This window comes from Lissotriton vulgaris, chromosome 8, assembly GCF_964263255.1.
Source record: "Lissotriton vulgaris chromosome 8, aLisVul1.2, whole genome shotgun sequence".
NCBI classification, from domain to species: domain Eukaryota; kingdom Metazoa; phylum Chordata; class Amphibia; order Caudata; family Salamandridae; genus Lissotriton; species Lissotriton vulgaris.
The window spans coordinates 468,036,653-468,057,727 of record NC_141696.1 but is presented as its reverse complement, the minus strand read 5'-3'; the positions used below and the strand labels follow the sequence as shown (position 1 = coordinate 468,057,727).

The 21,075-nt window shown below is 48.0% G+C and overlaps 1 protein-coding gene across 1 annotated transcript in view; it reads right to left on the bottom strand.

The window, feature by feature from the left end:
- The window catches only part of TXLNG (taxilin gamma), a 290,841-nt gene that overhangs the window by 50,642 nt on the left and 219,124 nt on the right, over positions 1 to 21,075 (bottom strand). Inside the window, exon 8 of the mRNA XM_086934258.1 lies at positions 18,657 to 18,749. Coding sequence (XP_086790384.1) covers positions 18,657 to 18,749 — 93 coding nt within the window. The remainder of the gene's footprint in view (positions 1 to 18,656; positions 18,750 to 21,075) is intronic.

Sequence of the window (21,075 nt, the reverse complement as noted above, 5' to 3'; positions counted from 1 at the left end):
CTGGGCTGAGTGGCTGCCACACAGCAGAAATGTTGCTGGACCCCTGGGTGGAGAGCCCCCTGCTCTCTTGGGCCTGCAACAATGCACATCCTGGGAGGGGTGCTAGGTCTTCTCCCCCAGGATGGGCAGGGGGAAGCTTCAAAGGCATGCCGCCTCTGTGAGCTTCTCCAGACCATTTGCTGTACCCAGGAACTGGCCGCCACCAGTCCTGACCCCTACTCTGGCGGGAAAAACTACAACAGGAAGAGTGGGGGGGGGGGGGGGGGGGGGGGGGGGGGGGAGAGGGTGCCAGTCTGTGCCAAGCACGACCCCGGGCTCCGGCCATCTTGAAGATGGGGAGCCCTGCCCAATCACAGCTAGGCTCCTGCCCACCTACCACAGGAGAGGAGCAGGTTAGGGGGTGTACCCACCCAAGGACAGGGACCTATTGGTCCCTGTCCTTGCCCTACCTGTAACGCCCCTAAATTCCCTAATCCAGATACCGAAACAAGAAAGAACAAGAAACAAGAAGACCTGCCGTGCAGCTGCTAAAAAGAGGAAGACACCAACTGATTTGGCCCCAGCACTACCGGCCTGTCGACCCTCGAACCTGCTCCTGCAAAACCTCAGCGTCTCCAGTGGTCAGCAACCTCAAAAACCCCGGAGGACCCGACTGCCTTGTGACTGACTACCTGGGTCTCCCACGAGCAGTGGTACTGCTCAAAGCAAGTAACAAGCCCTGATATCAGCCCGGAACCGCGAACCCTGCACACTATGCACCCGCCAAGCCTGGCCTGTGCTGGAGTGAACCAAGACCCTGAGGATGCGCCCCCCCCCCCGGAGATTCTGACTCTGAATCCAGTGCCCAAGGACACTCCTCGACAAAACCTGAAGTCTCAAGACAAAGGACCCCTCCGATCGCGACCAGCAGGGGGTAAGATTTCCCAACCTCAAAAGACACCCCTGCACCCGGTGCCCCACAGCCCCCTGTGCCCAACTCCTCGGTGCCTACCTATTCTCCAAGATCCCAACTTACCCCTCTAAGTGTTGGTCGCTCATGAAGATCCACTGTCCCCGAGCCTGCAGCCTCTGTTCCCTTTTCAAGATCCTCATGGAATAACATTGAGCGCCCGACGGCTCAAAAGCACCTACCTCTGCACCCGGCCGCCCCTGTGCCACTGAGGGTGTACTAACTGTACCTACCTGACCCTGGGGAACCCCTGAGTCTATGCCCAGAACCTTAACTTCACCAGTCGAGTACTCACCTGAAAACCGATGACTCACTTTCCTGCCATAGGATAACATTGACTGGTTTGACTCGAAAAATCTACTAAGTGGGAGGTTTTGAAACTTTAAAATATTCATCTAAAATCAGCCGAATAACAAATTTCGAACCACTCACCTGTGATCAGGAGAGAAGCCAGTACTGTACCTTGTAGCCCAGTACTGAACCGTAAAAGTAATCACAACCGTGTTTGCTAGCAATCTAAATTCCTGCCATAGGAAACCATTGACTTTTTCTGTGAAATTTCTTCTGTCTACTTTTGAAAATTACAAATATTCCTTAAAAAGGAGTAGTTTCTGTCCTGTAACTCCAGTTCTGTAGTAGGGGTATCTCTGTTATAGTCATAATCTAGTGAATAGTCCCGCCCATGTGCGTGGACCCCGGAGCAATCAAAAATAATCTCTTACAGTGTCAAAAAATGCAGAAAGGCATAGACACTTAAGAGAGAATTTAAAGACAGATAATGCAGCCTAAAAAGGCTACACTGTCCAGTACTTCAACTAGAAATTCCACCATAAAATCCACAAAAACAGCAAAGCCTGTACAGATTTCCCTTGCTTCACCAGCAAGATCCCTCAGGAATGATAGAGAGGAGAACCTGGACAGACAAGCCCCATAGGCTGCCATTATGTGGCTTAAACAGGATACGGTGCCTTTAAGGAATCCTTCTAGAAGCTTCTCCCAGTATCCCAGAATGCATAGCAGGTCCAACTTACTTTCAGTTCTTTTTGAAGGCGTAAAAAACGCCAGACCTGTAGCATTGTTTACATGAAGAATTCTCCACCGGGGAGGCCGGAGGGCGCTTATGACTATAACAGATACCCCTACTACAGAACTGGAGTTACAGGACAGAAACTACTCCTTCTGTAGTAGGGGATCTCTGTGTATAGTCATAATCTAGTGACTAGAATGGCAAGCCCATCCCCACACCAAAGCGGCGGTGGAGAAACAGAAACAACCACTATAGTGCGAATAAATTCCGCAGCGAAGCCTGCCCAACCTGAGCGTCTGCCCTGGCATCAGTGTCCAGGCAGTAATGCTTAGCAAAGGTATGAACCGACTTCCAAGTGGCCGCCTTGCAGATCTCTGCAATCGGAACATTACGGAGTAAAGCCGTCGTGGCAGCTTTACCCCTGGTGGAATGAGCCTTAGGCTTACCCCCTAAGGTCTTATTAGCTTTTTGGTAACACAGCTGTATGCAGGACACAATCCACCTGGAGATGGACTGCTTAGAGGTAGCAAAACCCGTCCTGACAGATCCATAATTGACAAATAATTGGTCTGACCTACGAATATCCTTGGTTTTATCCAGATAAAATTTCAACACCCTCCTGACATCCAGGGAATGTAAAGACCTTTCCGCTGGAGATGAAGGATTCTGAAAAAACGTAGGTAAAGTTATAGTCTGGTTGATATGAAAATCAGAAATAACCTTGGGAAGAAATTTAGGGTGAGTACGCATAACAACCTTAGCAGCATGAAATACAGTATAAGGTTCTTGGCAACACAACGCCTGAATTTCACTCACCCTGCGAGCCGATGTGATGGCCACGAGGAACGCCGCCTTCCAAGACAGGTGCTGCAACGAAGCCTTATGAATAGGCTCAAAAGGCTCCTTCATCAATCTGGACAGCACCACATTCAAATCCCTTGAAGGCAAAGGGAGCCTGACAGGAGGGAATACTTTCTTCAAGCCTTCCAAGAAATCTTTGACCACAGGGATCTGGAAGAAGGAAGTCTGTGAAGGGCATTTCCAGTAGGCAGTCAAGGCAGCGGGATGAACCTTAATGGAATGAACGTTAAGGCCAGACTGCGCCAAATGTAGAAGATAAGGAAGGATGACTTCTTCCTTGCATGTCGTAGGGTCATAGTTCTTAGACTTGCACCAGATACAGAACCTCTTCCACTTGTAAGCATAGGAAGTCCTAGTGGAAGGCCGCTTAGCCTCCTTCAGTATGTCCATGCAATCGTCTGGGAGATTCAAATGGCCATATTGCACTATCTCAGGAGCCATGCCGCCAAACTCAAAGAGGAGAGGTTCGGGTGCAACATCTGCCCCCCGAACTTCGTTAGAAGGTCCGGCCTGCACGGCAGCCGTATGTGCGGAAGGAGAGACCAGTGTAGAAGGTCCGTGAACCACCACTGCCTGGGCCATTCCGGGGCAATCAGGATCATCCGCGCCCTGGATTGGGACAGCTTGATCAGCACCGCTGGAATCAGGGGAATGGGTGGAAAAGCGTACACAAAGCTGGTCGAAGTTGATCCAGAGTGCATTCCCCAGCGTCCCTTGCTGGTAGTACCTGGAGGCGAAGTCACGGCATTTGCTGTTTTCGGCGGTGGCGAACAGATCTACGTCTGGAGTCCCCCACCTTTCGAAGACTTCTCCTAGCACGTCGTCGTTTATGACCCATTCGTGGTTTTTCTGAATCAGTCTGCTCAGTGCGTCCGCCTGAGCATTCTGCACACCTGGCAGATGGGTGGCCGTTATCGTCAATCCTCTTGCCAGAAGCCAATGCCAGATAGTCTGCGCCTCCCGAGACAGGGTGCGCAATCTCGACCCCCCTTGCTTGTTGAGGTAATACATCGTGGTAGTATTGTCCGTCTGTACAAGCAGAGAGTTGGTCCGGAAGGACGAATGAAAGGCCTTCAGCGCCAAGTGAACAGCCCTGAGTTCCAGGAAATTGATGTGATAAGTGGACTCCATCGGAGACCACGCACCTTGAATCTGTAAGTCTCCCGAATGCGCTCCCCAGCCGTGGAGAGAAGCATCCGTCACGATCGTCTGAGCAGGAATGTCCTTGTGGAAGGGAACCCCTCTGAGGAGATTCTCCGCTGAACACCACCACTTCAGGGACTGAAGAGCATGCAGAGGCAGTCGTATCTTGTCGTCCCAAGATCCTCTCCTCTGGTCCCACTGGTCCTCCAAGCACTCCTGCAGAGGTCTCATGTGAAGTCTTGCATGGGGAGTGAGGAAGATACAAGAGGCCATCGACCCCAGTAGAGAAGACACCGTCCTCACTGTTGTAGATGGAGCGGTCATAAGAGCCTGAGCCTTCCGAAGGATCGATCGCCGTCGCTCCTCCGAAGGAGACACGCTTGCTGACAGCGTATCGATTGATGCTCCCAAGTACTGTATGCACTGGACCGGAGTCGGGACAGACTTGGACATGTTGATGTGCAACCCCAGCTTGTTCAAGAGAACGCACGTCTTCTGGAAGTGCGCTTGAGCTTCCGAGAAGGAAGAGGCCTTGATCAACCAATCGTCCAGGTACGGGTAGACAAACACCTTGTTCTTCCGCAGGTGTGCGGCCACCACCGCCATGCACTTCGAGAATGTCCTGGGTGTGGACTTCAGTCCGAACGGCAACACTGTGTATTGATAGTGATTGGCGCCGACTTGGAATCGCAGGAACTGCCGGTGTTTGTGTGCAATGGGCACATGGAAGTAAGCATCCTGTAGGTCTATGGCACACAGCCAGTCTCCCCGTTGCAGCTGAGGATAAATCTGATGCAACAACAGCAAGCGGAACTTTTCTCTGCGAATCCACTTGTTTGCCTGTCGCAAATCCAGAATGGGCCTGAACTCGTTCTTGTCCTTTTTTCGGACCAGAAAGAACCGGGAGTACAGACCTCTTCCTCTCTGAGACAGAGGCACGTCTTCTATGGCCCTTTTCCTCAAGAGGACGTCGGCCTCCGCCTGGAGCTCGCGCAGTTGATACTGTGAGCTGACCGGAGGGATCGATGTAGGCGGGCCGGTGAACCGAAGACTGTATCCATTGCAAACAATATTCAGCACCCACTTGTCCTGAGTAATTTTTCTCCACTCTGCCAGAAAAGATTGAATGCTTCCCCCCACCGGAGCGGGTAACGGACGAGGGGGAAGTAACAGCTCAGGGACGAGACCCTGCTGCGTCCTTGTTCGCGGTAGAGGGTTGCTGGCCTCCCCTACCCTTCTGGCGCTTTTGGAAGGGCCTGTGGTACTGCTGCTGCTGCTGCTGCTGTTGCTGACCCGCAGCCTGTCCTCGGCCTCTGCCTCTGCCCTGCGCCCCAAACCTACTCTGGAACGGGCGGTAGCTCTTCTTGTCCTTGGGCTTCTCCAAGCCCACCGCCGTCAAGGTCTCCGCCTCTGCCTTCATGCGGGCCATTTCATCGTCCGCGTGCTTCCCGAAGAGGGTCTCCCCCGATAAGGGCAGATTAGCAACTCTCTGCTGGGCCTCCGGCTTGAGGGACGTCAGTCGAAGCCAGGCATGGCGTCTCTGGTTAATTCCATGACAATAACCGTGGGCTGCCAGCAACGAGGTATCAGCAGCCGCGCTGATGACTTGATTGGAGACCAGCATCCCTTCCTTCAGGATTTCCAGGAAATCCTCCCTCCGATCCTTCGGAAGGAGATCCGCAAACTGCTGTAGGGACTCCCACAGTGCCCGATCATAACGCCCCAGCAGGGCTGTGTCGCTAGCGGCCTTCATGGACGTAGAGGCCGTCCCACAGGCCTTTCTCCCATTGGAGTCGATCCACCGACTTTCCTTATCCGGATGAACAGTAGAAGACTGGGAGGTCGAGTGCTGCTTCCTGGCTGCCGTCACAATCACGGAGTCTGTTCTCAGAAACGCCGGGTCTGAGTCCGGAGCCCTGTACTTCTTAAGAAGGCGGGACGGAGCGGCCCTCGTAGTTGCAGGCGTAAGGAACAGTTCCTTCGCTGGTTCCACCAAACCTGGCACGAGCGGCAGAAGAGGGCGGGACAGGTGCTTCTTGTGAAGCGTCTCAAAGATCACGGACGTCGTCGGTGTTGGAGCAGTCACCGTGATCCCGAGCTTCGCCGCCCCCCTCAAGAGCACGTTCTGAAAGGTACTGATATCATCCACTGGGGACACCCTTGTCCCTGTCGAGTCCGACAATGTTGGGGAGAAAGATCTGGTCCCGGAGGAATCCGTGCGGGACCGCGACTCTCGCCTCCTGTGGCGCCGCCTCGATCTCGTAGAGGAACGGTGCCGACTGCGCTCTCTCCCTCTCCGCCTGGAGCGGGATCGCGATCTCCTGGGCTTAGGCCGCCCTGCTGGAGCCACTGGGGCCAGTAGTGTCAGTGCTCCTTCCGCGCCTCTTGGGAGTCGGAGAACGGCGACCCGACGGCGAGCGCCGTTTCCTCGGGGTTGAGTCGCGCTTCCTCGACGTCGAGCGAGACAACCTCGACGTCGAACGTCTCCTTCGCCTCAACGTCGAACGTCCGTACCACGTACCTTCTGCGCCGTTGATGCCTGCGGTGTCATCTCGACGACGAGCGCCGACGCCGGGCCCCATCGACAGCGGCCTGTCCACATCCCGCGACGGTCGACGTCGCCTCGACCCAGAGCCCTGGGGAGAAGGGGAACAGATAGCAGTCATTCCTCTCGACGTCGTGGTAGGAGCCACCGACCCAGACGGAGATAGATGACGTTTGCTGGACTTCCTGCCCCTGGGGAGCCCCCCAGAGGCCTCAGCATGGGTAGAAGAAGCCCCACCAGACCAACCTTGTGCCTTCTTCTTTCTCTCCTCGAGTCCCTGAAGTTTGATTTTCATCCTGTCCCTCAGGGTCCTGCCAGTGAACCCACGGCAGATTTCACACTCCTCTGGGATGTGGGAAGAAGGAAGGCAGAGGATACAGACCTCATGGGGGTCTGACTTGGCCTTCTTCCTGGAGCACCTCGGGCATTTGTCAAATAATGCAGGCATTATAGACAACTAAAGTGTGCAAAAGACCAAGAAGAAGACACCAAAGTACTTTAAAAGTACACAAAATCGAAATTAGTGCAAAAAACACCAACAAAACCCTTGAAAAGGGAGAGCTCAATGCTCCAGGGTCCTGCTTGCAGGAGCCGGAAAAAAGAACTGAAATTAAGTTGGACCTGCTATGCATTCTGGGATACTGGGAGAAGCTTCTGGAAGGTTTCCTTAAAGGCACAGTATCCTGTTTAAGCCACATAATAGCAGCCTATGGGGCTTGTCTGTCCAGGTTCTCCTCTCTATCATTCCTGAGGGATCTTGCTGGTGAAGCAAGGGAAATCTGTACAGGCTTTGCTGTTTTTGTTGATTTTATGGTGAAATTTCTAGTTGAAGTACTGGAAAGTGTAGCCTTTTTAGGCTGCATTATCTGTCTTTAAATTCTCTCTTAAGTGTCTATGCCTTTCTGCATTTTTTGACACTGTAAGAGATTATTTTTGATTGATCCGGGGTCCACGCACATGGGCGGGACTATTCACTAGATTATGACTATACACAGAGATCCCCTACTACAGAATCATACCTACTACTGAAACGTAATTGCTTACCTGTTTTAAGTAGAGACCCCAGTGCTGGCCCTAAGAGCCCAGTCCTGGATTACAAAAGTAACGAGAACGTACTTTAATTACAACTTGATTTTCCTTCCAAATAGTAACATTGACGGATTTTCATAGAAAAGTTTTTAAGTGTGAACTTTTGAAATAGATTTATATTTCTTAAAAATCATAGCAATAGCCAAATCGTTTTTGCTAAACTGTTTCCAGCTTAGACCCTAAGGCTGAAACTAGGCTCCAGTCCTGGGACTACAAAAGTAAATCGATAAAGTAACTAGCTGCATTTATGTAGGAAACCCATTGAGCTCAATGTAAATGTAAATTGATACTTGTATCGCGCACTACTCACCCGCAAGGGTCTCAAGGCGCTTGTACGAATACCGCTGTGGAACCCGTCCTGGCTTTCCCTGTGAGGCGTCCACTCCTGGGCACCCCCAGGGTGAAGGCCAGGCATCCTTAGCGTTGTGGGGTGCGTTGTGGAGATTAAGCAAGCTATTGCCCAGAGTTGCAGAGTGGGACTCTATGATTGGAATAGGCACCGAGGCGAGAATTATCAGGTCCGTGGAATTTTGAGCCCAGGACCCGCCGAGGCGGGGAATTGAACCCTGGTCCCGGGCTAGACCTCTGCATCAGGGTCTGCTGCTCCAACCATTGAGCCACACTTCTCCATTCTTCTCTAAATTGTGTTTAGAATTGTGTTGCCTACTGCAACCTATGTACCTATTGTGTTTACAAAGTTTATTGTCTCTTTGCAAAGTAATTATATGAGTACTCTTACTTAGAAAAGTAAATTTTTATACCGGTTGGTTCTAAAAATGAAACAATAATCTCTTTTGATATGAAAACAATTGGCCTAGAGTTCAGTCCTTGAGTGTGTGTGAAACCTTTTGCCGACTGAGTGTACAACAAATGCTTTACACTGTCCCCTGGTACTGCCTTACTGCTCGACCAAGCTCCCACTTTAGAGTAAGGTCACACCTGGCTTTAACCTCCGTTATACCTCTTGGGTTTGTGGACTCTATGGAATATGCTACTTACCAGTATGCATCTGTTCTTGGCATAGAGGGCTGCAGAGTGGTACATTTATGAATAGATCGCCATCTGGTGTTGGGCTCGGATGATTGCCCTTGTTTTTCTCTTGGAGAAGTCTTTTGTCGTCACAAGACTGGTGACTCCTCCTTTGGGTGCTAGTGCGCATGGGCATCGGCTCTATCCTTAGATTGTTTTGCCATAGTAGGGTTAGATGGAGTAGTAGGATAGAATCCAGATAGAAATGCCCATGTAAGTGTATCTAAATAAGATAGTGTTGGAACAGACACAGGTTTCCGGGGAGGCTGGGAGGGCACGTACCACTCTGCAGCCCTCTATGCCAAGAACAGATGCATACTGGTAAGTAGCATATTCCGTTCGAGGCATATGGGCTGCAGATGGTACATTTATGAATAGACTATACAGCAGTTATCTCCCTAGCGGTGGTCACCAGTGTCTGTTGCAACAGTCTGAAATAAAGTTTTTAGTAACGCTTATCCCACTCTAGCCTGTTGTGTTGCCTGCACATCTACACAGTAGTGTTTTGTGAAGGTATGCGGTGTATCCCAGGTAGCTGCTTTGCATATGTCATCTAGAGGAATGTTTCCTAAGAATGCCATAGATGCTCCTAGTTTACGTGTAGAGTGAGCTCTAGGAGGAACAGTTAATGTCCTCTTTGCTTTTAAGTACCATATTTGTATACATTTTACAATCCACCTGGCAATGCCTGCTTTAGAGATAGGATTGCCCTTATGTGTAGGAGAAAACGCTACAAATAGTTGTTGTCTTTCTGAAAGTTTATATTCTTTCTATGTAGTACAATATCGCCCTTCTGACATCCAATGTATGTAGGGCCCTTTCTGCTACCGTCTGTGGTTTTGGAAAGAAGACTGGCAGTTCCACTGGCTGATTGATGTGGAATGCTGAAATTACTTTAGGCAAGAATTTTGGGTTTGTTCTAAGAACCACTTTATTTTGGTGTAACTGCAGAAATGGTTCTTGTATTCTAAATGCTTGCAATTAACTTACTCTTCTGAGTGAAGTAATAGCTATAAGAAAGGCCACCTTCCATGTGAGGAATTGTATTTCACACCTATGCATAAGGCGGTAGTCTTGGTGGAATGACTCTTGAGGCCTTCCATGAAAGCTTTTATTGTTGGTACTTTAAACAGGGAAAGATGTTGTCTGTTTTGTAGGTACGCCGCTATAGCTGCAAGATGTACTCTAATAGAGGCGTAAGCAAGGTTACATTGCTGCAAGTGTAGTAAATAGCAAATAATCTGTTTAGTGGATGCGTCCAGAGGGTTGATGTTGTTACTGTTACAGTATACAGCAAACCATTTCCACTTTGCTGCATAGCATGCTCTGGTGGTAGGACGTCTTGCTTGCTTAATGATTTCCATACAGTTTGGAGGTAAATCTAAGTATCCAAATTCTATGACCTCAGGAGCCAGATCGCTAGGTTCAATTCTTAGGGATCTGGGTGCATTATTTCTCCATGGTTCTGTGTAAGGTGCATGGGTAATAATCTTAACTTTTGATGTGGCACCTGTGAGAGTTGCAGTAGAGTGGTGAACCACGGCTGTCTTGCCAACGTGGGTGCTACTAGTATCATTGTCATTGAATGTTGTTGCAGTTTCCGAACCACTAATGGAATTAGTGGGAGAGGGGGAAAAGCGTAAGCAAATTTGTTTTTACCAATTTATCCATAGCGCATTGCCCTGGGACAGGTGGTGTGGGTACCTGGATGTGAAGTTTTGGCATTTTGCGTTCTGATGAGTGGCAAAGATCTATCTCTGGTTGTCCCCATCTTTGGAAGAATGGCTGCAGTATTTGGTTGTGCAGTTCCCATTCGTGTATTTGTTCTGACTCTCTGCTTAGGATGTCTGCTATCTGATTTTGAACTCCTGGTAGGTGTTCGGCTAACAGATAGATCTTTTGAGGAATGGCCCATCTCCAGATGTCCTGTGCTAGTCTGGATAGCTTAGAGAGTGTCCCCCCCCCCCCCCGTTTTTGTATATAATACATTGCAGTCATGTGGTCTGTTCTGATCAGGACTGCTTTGTTGAGGATTTGCATTTGAAAAGCTTTTAATGCTAGAAACACTGCTAGTAGTTCCAGATAATTGATGTGCAGTCTTTTTTGCTGTACACTCCATTTTCCCTGCACTGTATATTTCTCCATATGCGCTCCCCATCCGGTGAGCGATGCATCCGCTGTTAGTATCACTGTGGAATCGGTTCTAGGAACGACCGCCCCTTGGAAATGTTTGTTGTGTTCCACCACTTCAGAGAGAGATGTGTGCGGTCGTCTACCAACACCAGATCTGTAATCTGACCTTGAGCCTGATTCCACTGTATCGCTAGACACTCTTGCAGTGGACGCATTTGTAGTCTGGCATATGGTATTAGCAGTATACAGGAGGACATCATCCCTAACAGCTGCATGAACACTCGAGCTGTTAGTGAGTGTTGTGGTTGAAATTTTTGGATCAACGTGATCATTGTTTGGATCCTGATTAGATTGGGGTATACTTTGGCTTTTTCTGTGTCTATAGTAGCCCCTAGAGATTGTTGAACCTTGTTTGGTTGTAGGTGGGATTTTGTGTAGTTCACCGTAAACCCTAGCTGGTGCAGCAATTGAATGGTCTTCCGTGCATTTGAAGACATTCTTCCTGTGACTTTTATTAGCCAATCGTCCAAGTAAGGGAAGACATGTATTTGTTGTCTTCTTAGGTGTGCTGCAACTACTGCTAGGCATTTTGTGAACACCCTTGGTGCTGTTGTGACCCCAAACGGAAGGACTTTGAACTGATAATGTTGTCCTTCTACTACAAACCTGAGGTATTTTCTGTGGGCTTTGTGAATTGGAATGTGAAAGTAAGCGTCTTTTAGATCCAGTGTAGAAAGAAAGTCCCCTTTCTTCAGTAAAGGAAGTACTTGTTGGAGCGTGACCATGTGGAAATGTTCCGAGTTTATGTATGCATTGAGAGGTCTGAGGTCTAAAATTGGTCTTAGAGACCCGTCTTTTTTGGGAATTAGGAAGTATAGAGAGTATACTCCCGTCCCTTGCTGATGTTTTGGAACCTGCTCTATAACATGCTTTTGTAGCAGTGATAGTACTTCCTGTTTTAACAATGTCAGATGATCTTGACTCATTGGACGCTGTCTGGGGGGGATGTTTGGTGGGGTAGCTGTGAGTTCTAGGCAAAAACCATGTTGGATAATTTGTCTCACCCACCTGTCTGACGTGATGTTTTCCCAGACAGGTAGGAACTGTGATAAATGTCCCCGACCGGTGTTATATGGTCTGGGGAAAGTTGTATCAAGTCACTGTTTTGGGGTTGGGGAGCTGCGGTTGTTATTATTTCCGCGACCTCTACCCTTGTTGCTGTTACCTCTGTAACTGCCCCTTGAATTACCTCTGGGTGATGTTGGTGTGAAAGAGGTGGATTGCTGGCTTGTGCCTGTATTCTTTGACCCCCCTCTATAGGTGGACCTACGAAAGGAACCCCTTTGAGTTGGCTGTTGTAATGCTCCCATTGATTTAGCCGTTTGTGTCTTTTTTCATCTTTTCTAAAGTCTCATCTGTACCTGAGCCGAAAAGTGTTTTTTGATCAAAAGGTTGGTTCAATAAAGACGTTTGTACTTCTTGTTTGAACCCTGAGACCCTAAGCCATGCATGTCTTCTTAACATGATACTGGTGTTGATGGATCTTGCTGCAGTGTCTGCCGCGTCTAAGGCGCACTTAATGGAAGTGTTGGTTATTATCTTCCCTTCCTGTATAAGCTGGTCTGCCCTTTTTTGATGTTCCTTAGGGAGATGTGTTATGAGTTTTTTTAACTCGTCATAATGCGCTCTATCATAGCGTGCAAGTAGCGCTTGTGTATTAGCTATGCGCCAGCTGTTTGCTGCTTGGGATGCTACTCTTTTGCCTGATGCATCTACTAGCTTGGACTCCTTATCAGGAGGAGGAGCTTCTCCTGTAGATAATGAGTTTGCTCTTTTACGAGCGTTTGTGACTACAAGCAAGTCCAGAGGTACCTGTCCCTTGATAAATATTGGGTCCTTTGGGGCTGCCTTATATTTTTTATCAATTCTTGGGTTTAATACCCTAGCCCTCACAGGGTCTTTGAATATTTCTGTTGTGTGATTGAGAAGACCCTTTAGCATAGGTAGTGATCCTGATGTTCTTTGTGCAGCAGGTAGCGTTTCTAAAAGGAAATCCTCTATTTGAGGTTCTGTATGTAAATCTACCTTATGGTATTTTGCTGCCCTATTAATCAGCTGTACAAAACCTGTATGATCATCAGGTGGTGAAGGTTTTGAGGGGTATAATTCTGGGTCGTTATCATCTGACCCTGCATCATAATTCTCCCATGGGTCTTCTTCATCTGGGATAGTGTTGTCATCCCCATGAGGTTCTCCCTCCCCTGTATCACTGTCTACATCTGTTTGAGGTGTAGATGGTCTTGGTGTAGAAGGTGGAGGAATAGCTGGCATAGTGTGAGGAATAGAAGGGGGTGTGTCTCTAGGTCGAGGAGGAAGGGGAGGAGTTGTATTTGTCCCCATTGTTCTCTTTTTAGGAGAAAGAGCTTTGTCATCTAGCTGTTCATTCTTCCTCTTTTTCGGTGATTTTGTCACCACTTTGCCAGTTTGCGGATCAAGTCTTTTGTTTTGGATCAGTCTGCTGCTCCTGTGTCGGTACTGAAGTTCTTAGTTCCGAAAGGTGCCTTTGCTTCTGACCGTCAATGTTCTGTGTTTTCGGCACCGAGAATTTGCTAGATTCCGATTTTTTCGGTGTCGAGTAAGTCTTCGTCGTCGAAGCATGTTTCGGTTTCGACATGGAATGTTTCGATGCCGAGCTTTCCTTTGTATGGAGCGTCGGTGTCTATGTCGACCGTTTCTCGGATACGACATGGTGGGAGGCCGAGAGTTTCGGTTTCTGTTTCTGTTTCGTTGCCGGGCCCGAAGGCGGGGAGTCGGAAACTTTCTTCGGTAGTCTGACCGGGGTCGAAGGCGGGGTCGGTACCACACGGGGTCGTTTTTTTGGTAAGGGGACATCGTCACTCACGGTTTGTTGAGCGTCGATTTCTTCGACATCAGACTCGTCCACTTCCGACCCAGACTCGTCTTCATGTTCCTCTTCTTCTTCGAGGTGCTGGGCCTCGAACAGTTCGGGATTGCCTCCGACTGCATTCTCGAAACCTCGTGTCTTCGGGCTCGACGGTTTCTAACCGTCGACTTGGAGGAGAATGCTGCGCAGGCTTCGCAGTCCCTGGATTCGTGTTCAGGCGATGGGCAGAGGTTGCACACCGCGTGTAGGTCCTGGTGTGGGAACTTAGTACCACACGTTGGACATCTCTTAAATGGAGTCCTTTCCATGGACTCCGGGCTGGACTACGTCGAGAAAGGCCTCCCGGTCTCGTCGACTTAGAAGAAAATGTTTATTGTTGGAGTCGAAACGCGTCGGAATGGAAATGAAATCGCGTTCGATAACAATACCGTCGAATTGGAAAGGGAATACGCGCTGAAATATCACTTTTTCTCAAAGTCGATCCGGAGCGCTTCTATCTTCATCCGAACCCGATGGCGGAAAAAAAAACAATCTAAGGATGGAGCCGATGCCCATGCGCACTAGCACCCAAAGGAGGAGTCACCAGTCTCGTGACGACAAAAGACTTCTCCAAGAGAAAAACAAGTGCAATCATCCGAGCCCAACACCAGATGGCGATCTATTCATAAATGTACCATCTGCAGCCCATATGCCTCGAACCGAACTTTTTCATCCTCTGTATTCCATCTGTCATCAGTCGTTTGCCACCGCAACTGTCCCGGAGAGCTGGAAGTTGGCAGTGGTTTCACCCCTCCTGAAGAAACCCACACTCTACCCCACCTGCTTGTCAAATTACAGACCCATTTCCTTGCTCCCTTTCCCGGTTAAGATCATGGAGAAGCTGGTTACCTGATCTCTGTCTAGATTCCTAGAGGATAACACCTGGTTGGATGTGGCCCAGTTTGGTTTCTGGCCAGCTCACAGGACGGAATCTGCACTGGTGGCCGTGTTGGACAATCTCCGTTCATGGGTCGACACGGGTCGGGCAGCCTTTTTAGTGCTGCTCGACATGTCGGCCGCGTTCGACGCGGTCAGCTACTCCACCCTTATCGGGAGGCTGGAGGAGATTGGAGTCACGGGGTTGGCAAGGGACTGGTTAGTCTCGTATCTCAACAACAGGCAGCAGGTGGTGGCATTGCCGCCTTTTAGGTCGGATGTGCGGAGAGTTGGGCAGGGGGTGCCCCAGGGCTCGGCCATCAGTCCTATATTATTCAATCTGTACCTCCGCTCCCTGATCCAACTGATAAGTTCCTTTGGTATTTTGGTGTTTAACTACGCCGACGATACCCAATTGGTCTTTTCTCTGGAGGGTAAAGACGCAGTCTCCCTAGAGACTTTTCACCGCTGTATGTCAGCTACAGCGGATTGGCTACGTTCCAACTCCCTCCAGTTTAATGGGTCAAAAACGGAGGTGTTGCATTGTTCTAATGACCGGGTCCCGCATCCATTGCCAGATGATTTCTGGCATCCCTCCTATCCTGGGGCAGTGACTGCAGCGGAATCTGCTCGCAATCTGGGGGTCATGTTTGGCCCAAACTTACAATTGGACATCTTCGTTAATAAAACCGTAGCCACTTGCATGATGCTGCTTCGGATGTTACGTAAAGTTCTACCATTGCTCCCAGCGCAGGCTAGGCCTGAGTTAGTGCGGGGTATCATTCTAAGCAAGTTGGATTACTGCAACGCACTGCTTCTGGAGGCGCCTAGCACGCTGGTGGGCAAGCTGCAGCGGGTACAAAACATGGCAGCCAAGCTGGTACTGTCTCGCTCGTGCACTGCCACTTCTTCCATGGCACTCTCGGATTTACATTGGCTGCCGGTCCATCAACGGATCCTTTTTAAAGCATCCTGTCTGGTTTTTAGAGCCTTGCATGGACAGGGTCCAGTTCTGCAGCAGAATTTATTCTCATGGTACTCGACCCCTCAGAGACTAAGTTCTTCCTCCGCGTATCTGGTGACGGTTCAAAGAGTTCAGATGGTCAGGATGGGCGGTCGGTCGTTTAGTTTTGCGGCTGCTAAACTATGGAATTCTCTCCCGATATTGCTGAGGAGTCAGTGTGAATTTCTATCTTTTAAGAGAGGTCTGAAGACCCACTTGTTTCCAAGAGCAGTATGAATTTGCATTGGTGGTTTCGGCTTGCTGAATCAAAGCGCCAGGATACCCTCTGTGTGACAGTACAGCGCTATACAAATATGCCACATACACAATACATACATACATGTGAATCTATATGAAAGATCCAATACAGGTGTTTTACCTATCCAATACAGGTGTTTTACCTGTTCAATACATGCCTATATGTCCTACATTGTTTAACGCAGTGGACCAATACCAAAGCTACACTGTGCTTGGTGCTGAAAATGTACCTTACCAGTATTGCTTGTATAGGGCTGATAACTGCAATGACAATTAAACCCAGATCTGTGACAGGGGGTGAGTGTTTTGTCAATGTGCAACATTCCGTCCATCACGTTGTGTGTTTTGCTGTTCACCCTATGTGGGAAGGGTATGCCCAGACGTGGGTCCCGTGCTCACTGGGCCACTGGAGTCAAGCTATCCTGGCTGAAGACGGTCGATTGCCAGAAACCAGTCCTAGGATGCTTCTTGATTGACGTCAGAGGCAGAAATCTAGTGAATTGATCTAGCAGAAAAGCCTCAGTTACAATGAATTACAAGTGTACTTAGGGGATAAGTATACATCAAAGGCCACAGAGCATTTTCACTTTGGTGAAGATTTCTGAAAAGCAAAAGGGCTCAAAATATGGACATGGAAAAGCATTAGAGTGAAAAGCATGTTTTTATTGTGGAAATTCAGAAACAAACATGCATGTGATCAAAGGCGGGATCAAATTCTCTAAACCGGACTGGAATTAAGGTTGGAAAAGCAGGTATCTTACACTGACTAAGCAATGGTATTTAACATACGCAATGGTTTAGTCATAGACATCTTTTTTCATCCTGGATTGCTAGGTAAGTCATGCTGAGCTACAGAATTGTGAGTGCGGGCAATCGAGCTGAAACATAAAAGTGGTGCTGATGAGTCAGAGGTTAGGGAGTACTCTCCACCCCGAACACCCTTATATAAAAATGTGATTAAAGAAAGAGTCCAAGCGCAGGCGGGGGCAGCGCAAACAGTTTGAGCATCCGCAATACTAATGTGTACCTGTCGCATAGGGAACAAAAGAGTACGCACAGAGAAGACTAAAGAATAGCTGTGGGGCATATGTCCAAGCTTGGAAAACAAAAAAAGTGTTGGAGCATGGGAAACAAGACCGAGGTAGCAAAAGGCATGGGGTTCGGAGGTCATTGCGAGAGCAAGTGGTACAGATCGAGTCACCAGAACCTACTAGTGGCATGACTGATGCCATTGCAGAAGAGCATGCCTTTGCAACCAGGGTGACGCCACGTGGAAAGAAGACTAGCAAAAGGAAAAGCAGACATTACATATAGTCTAAAGAACACAAAAGAAGGTTCAGTGCCTTGGAAGACAGTCGACTTCCATGCAAGTTTGAGCCTAATGTGAAAAGAGTTTTCAAGCCAGAGTACTTTAAGTGGTACTTTCTTTTGTGGTTCCATGAAGATTCTAAATAGAGCGTCCACTCTTACTTCATGTCCTGGGAAAACAACTCTGTAGCAACATGGCTGGGCTTGCAAGGGGATTGGAAGAGTGATGTGTGTTTCTTTGGTCAACACAGGATTGGAAAGACCATGCCCCCCACCTTCACTACCCAATGACCTTAAGATACATGCTATGACTGGATTCACAGGCCCAAGTTGTGGTCATCACCACCCCCTTTTCTGAATCGTTTTTGGCCACTATAGGTGTGGCAGGGTATACTCAGACATGAGTCCCTTTCTCACTGCACCATCAGGATTCAAGCAAGCCGGGCCGAAGACGGCTGAAATGCCAGAAACCAGTCCCCGGTAGCTTGTCTCCTTCCTGGTAAAGAATTGGCTTGGTAGTTTAGTCTGCCCTGTTCCCATGATGCACTGGGCCAGGGACAGACTGATTTGCATATAGCCAGGTTCTGAGCTGGGATGGTGCAGTGAGATAAATAACGGTGATGGATCAAGCCCTGATCTTTGGACTGGGTAAGAGTGGTTGCTTAATTCAGACACTCTGTTCATCACCACCCCCTTTTCTGAATCAAGTTGTGGTCAAGGCACATTAGTCTGGTGAGGCTGTGACACAGACCTCTTGTATTTACATGTTTTATAGGCATTAAACATAGGTTTAGGCATTGTAATCCAGAGATGATAATGATAAAGGAAGATAAAAAAATTAAAGGGGAAATAACAGTACTGTTTTGACTCACTGTATCTACAGTGCAACAGAAAAAGAAGTGGTGATGCCTTTCTGAAGCTGGAGCATGGTTGCTGATAGACAGCAGGCAATTCAACCAAGGGAGTCCGACCACAGAATTGAAATTTTACAAGGCAGCTGGATCCCATGGATATACATTAGGAATCTACAGTATAAGTATACATTACATAACTGATTTCCATCTTCACAATCTCAAACTCCCCCCACCAAAAGTAAAACCTCCCCCATGTTCCTTATTTGATGGAATCTCGTATCAACAACATGGTGTGGGCATTTTTCCATCTAAAAAAAATTCCAGCAACTTGTGCACATGTAACTTTGGATACATGTAATTACAGACAAGTGGACAATGTTTTGTGTGGGTGGCAGGGCAGATTGAAGCTTGGAAGCTTTCTACACACACTTAAGCGAGTCAGTCAGGAGTCCACTACATTGTAATAGAGACTGCAATTTAAAGCAATTGTTCCAATTTAACTTAATGAAAATCAAAAGCACGGCTTTCATAAGTGAGCATACCGCAATACATTTTACAAAAACAAACTGTCACCTCTGTAACAAAACTGGAGTTTTATTGGCCCATTAATTTTCAAACATATATTTTATGCCAATACCTTTTCCATTTCTTGTCTGAAGGTGGTAAAAAGTTCATTGCTTTTTGCCATTGTGGTCTGGAATTCTTCAAATTTGTCCATGTACAGAGAGAGCTGTTGGGCCAAAAAGGGAACATTACACACCTTATGTACTTGACATAAAACATCTGGCATATATGTAAATAAAACAAATAGCACCAACTTACTTTTTGCAATTATGTCATCACATACTCGATTACGAATGAATCTTGAGATAATTAAACGGTGTAGCCTGAGCACATATTTTTAGTTACATTCTTAAGCCCTAGCTGCAGTTAGCATTTCTGTGTATTTCTATGTAGTCAAACCCAATGTTTTTTTTATTATGCAGCAAAATCCCATGGCTCATGTTGCTGCATGTACTGACAAAAGAGGGGGTTGTTATTTATCACAGGTTCTCAAACGGTGCTAAACCAATAGGGTGCAATTGATACTATGGGAGAAAAAATTGGATGCAGTGCCACAGGTGAAGGGAAACCCTAAACCCCCAAATTGGGACCAAAAGGTCCGACTAAATATATACAACATGTCCTATGCACAAGCAGCCTTGCTCAGAAATACAACATTAAAAGCGAACATTACAAATAAGAACACCATCGTCTTCATTCATGATCAACAGAACTGGTGTTGTAATGTTCTGTACTTCTATGCGTGTGCATAGGACGTGTTGTACATACTGCTGCATGGGTCACACATTTCTTGATTTTTGTTTAGTGCTAGGTCACAGTTATAATGCAGACATTTAAAAGAAAAAAAGGCAGAATGAAACTGCAAAATACAGGTAAAGCAAGTCGATTCACACAACCAGGCTATCTCTGTAGATTCCACATTGTACTACACTTCAGGGCACACTCCTCCAAATTCAATTTATTTAAAGGCACTTGTACAAGTCACTACTGAAATTCACACCATCTTGAGTGGGTTAAAAACCTTTGAAACTAGTAGCAGAGTCCATTAACATTAAAGCCAAGGGTTCTGTTCTTGTCTTGGACCTCCTCTTTTAGAATATGTGGTATTATTCAATGATTCATCAACTTCCTAATCCTATTGCGTAAAGTATGGTATGGATATTTTACTACAATGCAAAGGTCAAATTCCATTTTATGCCCAACCTAAACAACAAGTTACTTACCTTCGGTAACACCATATCTGGTAGTGACATGATGTAGCCGCAGATTCATTACCTTTGGGTCTCGGTGGAGAAAGAAGAGGGGTTTGCCACTGACCGTATCTCGTCCGGTAACCACCACTTCAGGTCTTTTGCAGTCTCGTCAGAAATCTGGAAGTGAAGGGAGATATCCCCTTGATGCTGGGCCCACTGAAAATTCAGGTCCCACTGCTGGGGCCGCATATGCCACCTGGCATACTCTTACAGCAAGATGCAGAAGGCCATCAGTCCCAACAGCCTCAGAGTCTACCTCACTAAAATCCATGATAGAGGCTGAAAGATCGAGATCATAGCCTGAATGACCCAGACTCTCTTTCTCAGGCTAAAGGCAGGAAACCGAACCATGTTCATACAGCTCTGATGAAGGGGAGCTTCCTAGGAGGAGTAAGGTGTGACTTTGGCATGATTATAGTGACTCCCAAAGAGGACAGGAGGTTCGCCGTAGTCTGTAGGAGGCCAACGACAACCTAGGGCGAATCCACCTTTAACAACCAGTCGTCAAGGAAGGGGAACACTGGCAACCCTGATCTCCAAAGGTGTGCTGCGACCACTGTCATCACTTTTGTGAACATGCAAGTGGCACTGGTTAGACCAAAGGGGAGCACTGCAAATTGGAAATGATCCTGACTCACCACGAGCCACAGACAGCACAAATGGGTTTGCAGGCAGGGTATATGGAATTAGGAACCCTGTAAATGTAAAGCTACCTTCCAGTCCCCCAGGGTCGATGGCAGACAACACCTACGCCAGTGTGAGCATTTTTAACGTGTTCTTCCAGATACAGGCGTTGAGGGGGTGCAGGTTTAAAATAGGATGAAGGCCTTGGTTCTCTTGGGCACCAGAAAGCAGAGGGAATAGCAACCACAACCTACTTCTAGCGCAGGCACACTCTCGAAGCCCCCTTGGCCAAAATGGCTTGCACTTTCTGCTGCAAGACAGAAAGGTGGTTCTCACTCACGTGTTGGAGTGATGGTAGACGGTTCTGCGGTGCTGGAAGGAAAGGGAGAGGAGGGCCTGGCCCTTCTAAACAATTAGCAGGACCCACCTGTGATGTTATAAGCCTGCCAACCTGGCAAAAATCGAGAGTGTCGCCGGCAGCCGAGGAAGATGGCCGCCACCTTGTAGAGCTCCGGACCTCCGGGGGCTAGACACTAAAAATCTGTTGCATTTCTCCGTGACCCGCCCAGTGAAACTTACCTGCAGGAGTGCCGGAACTCTGCCCACACCAGATGA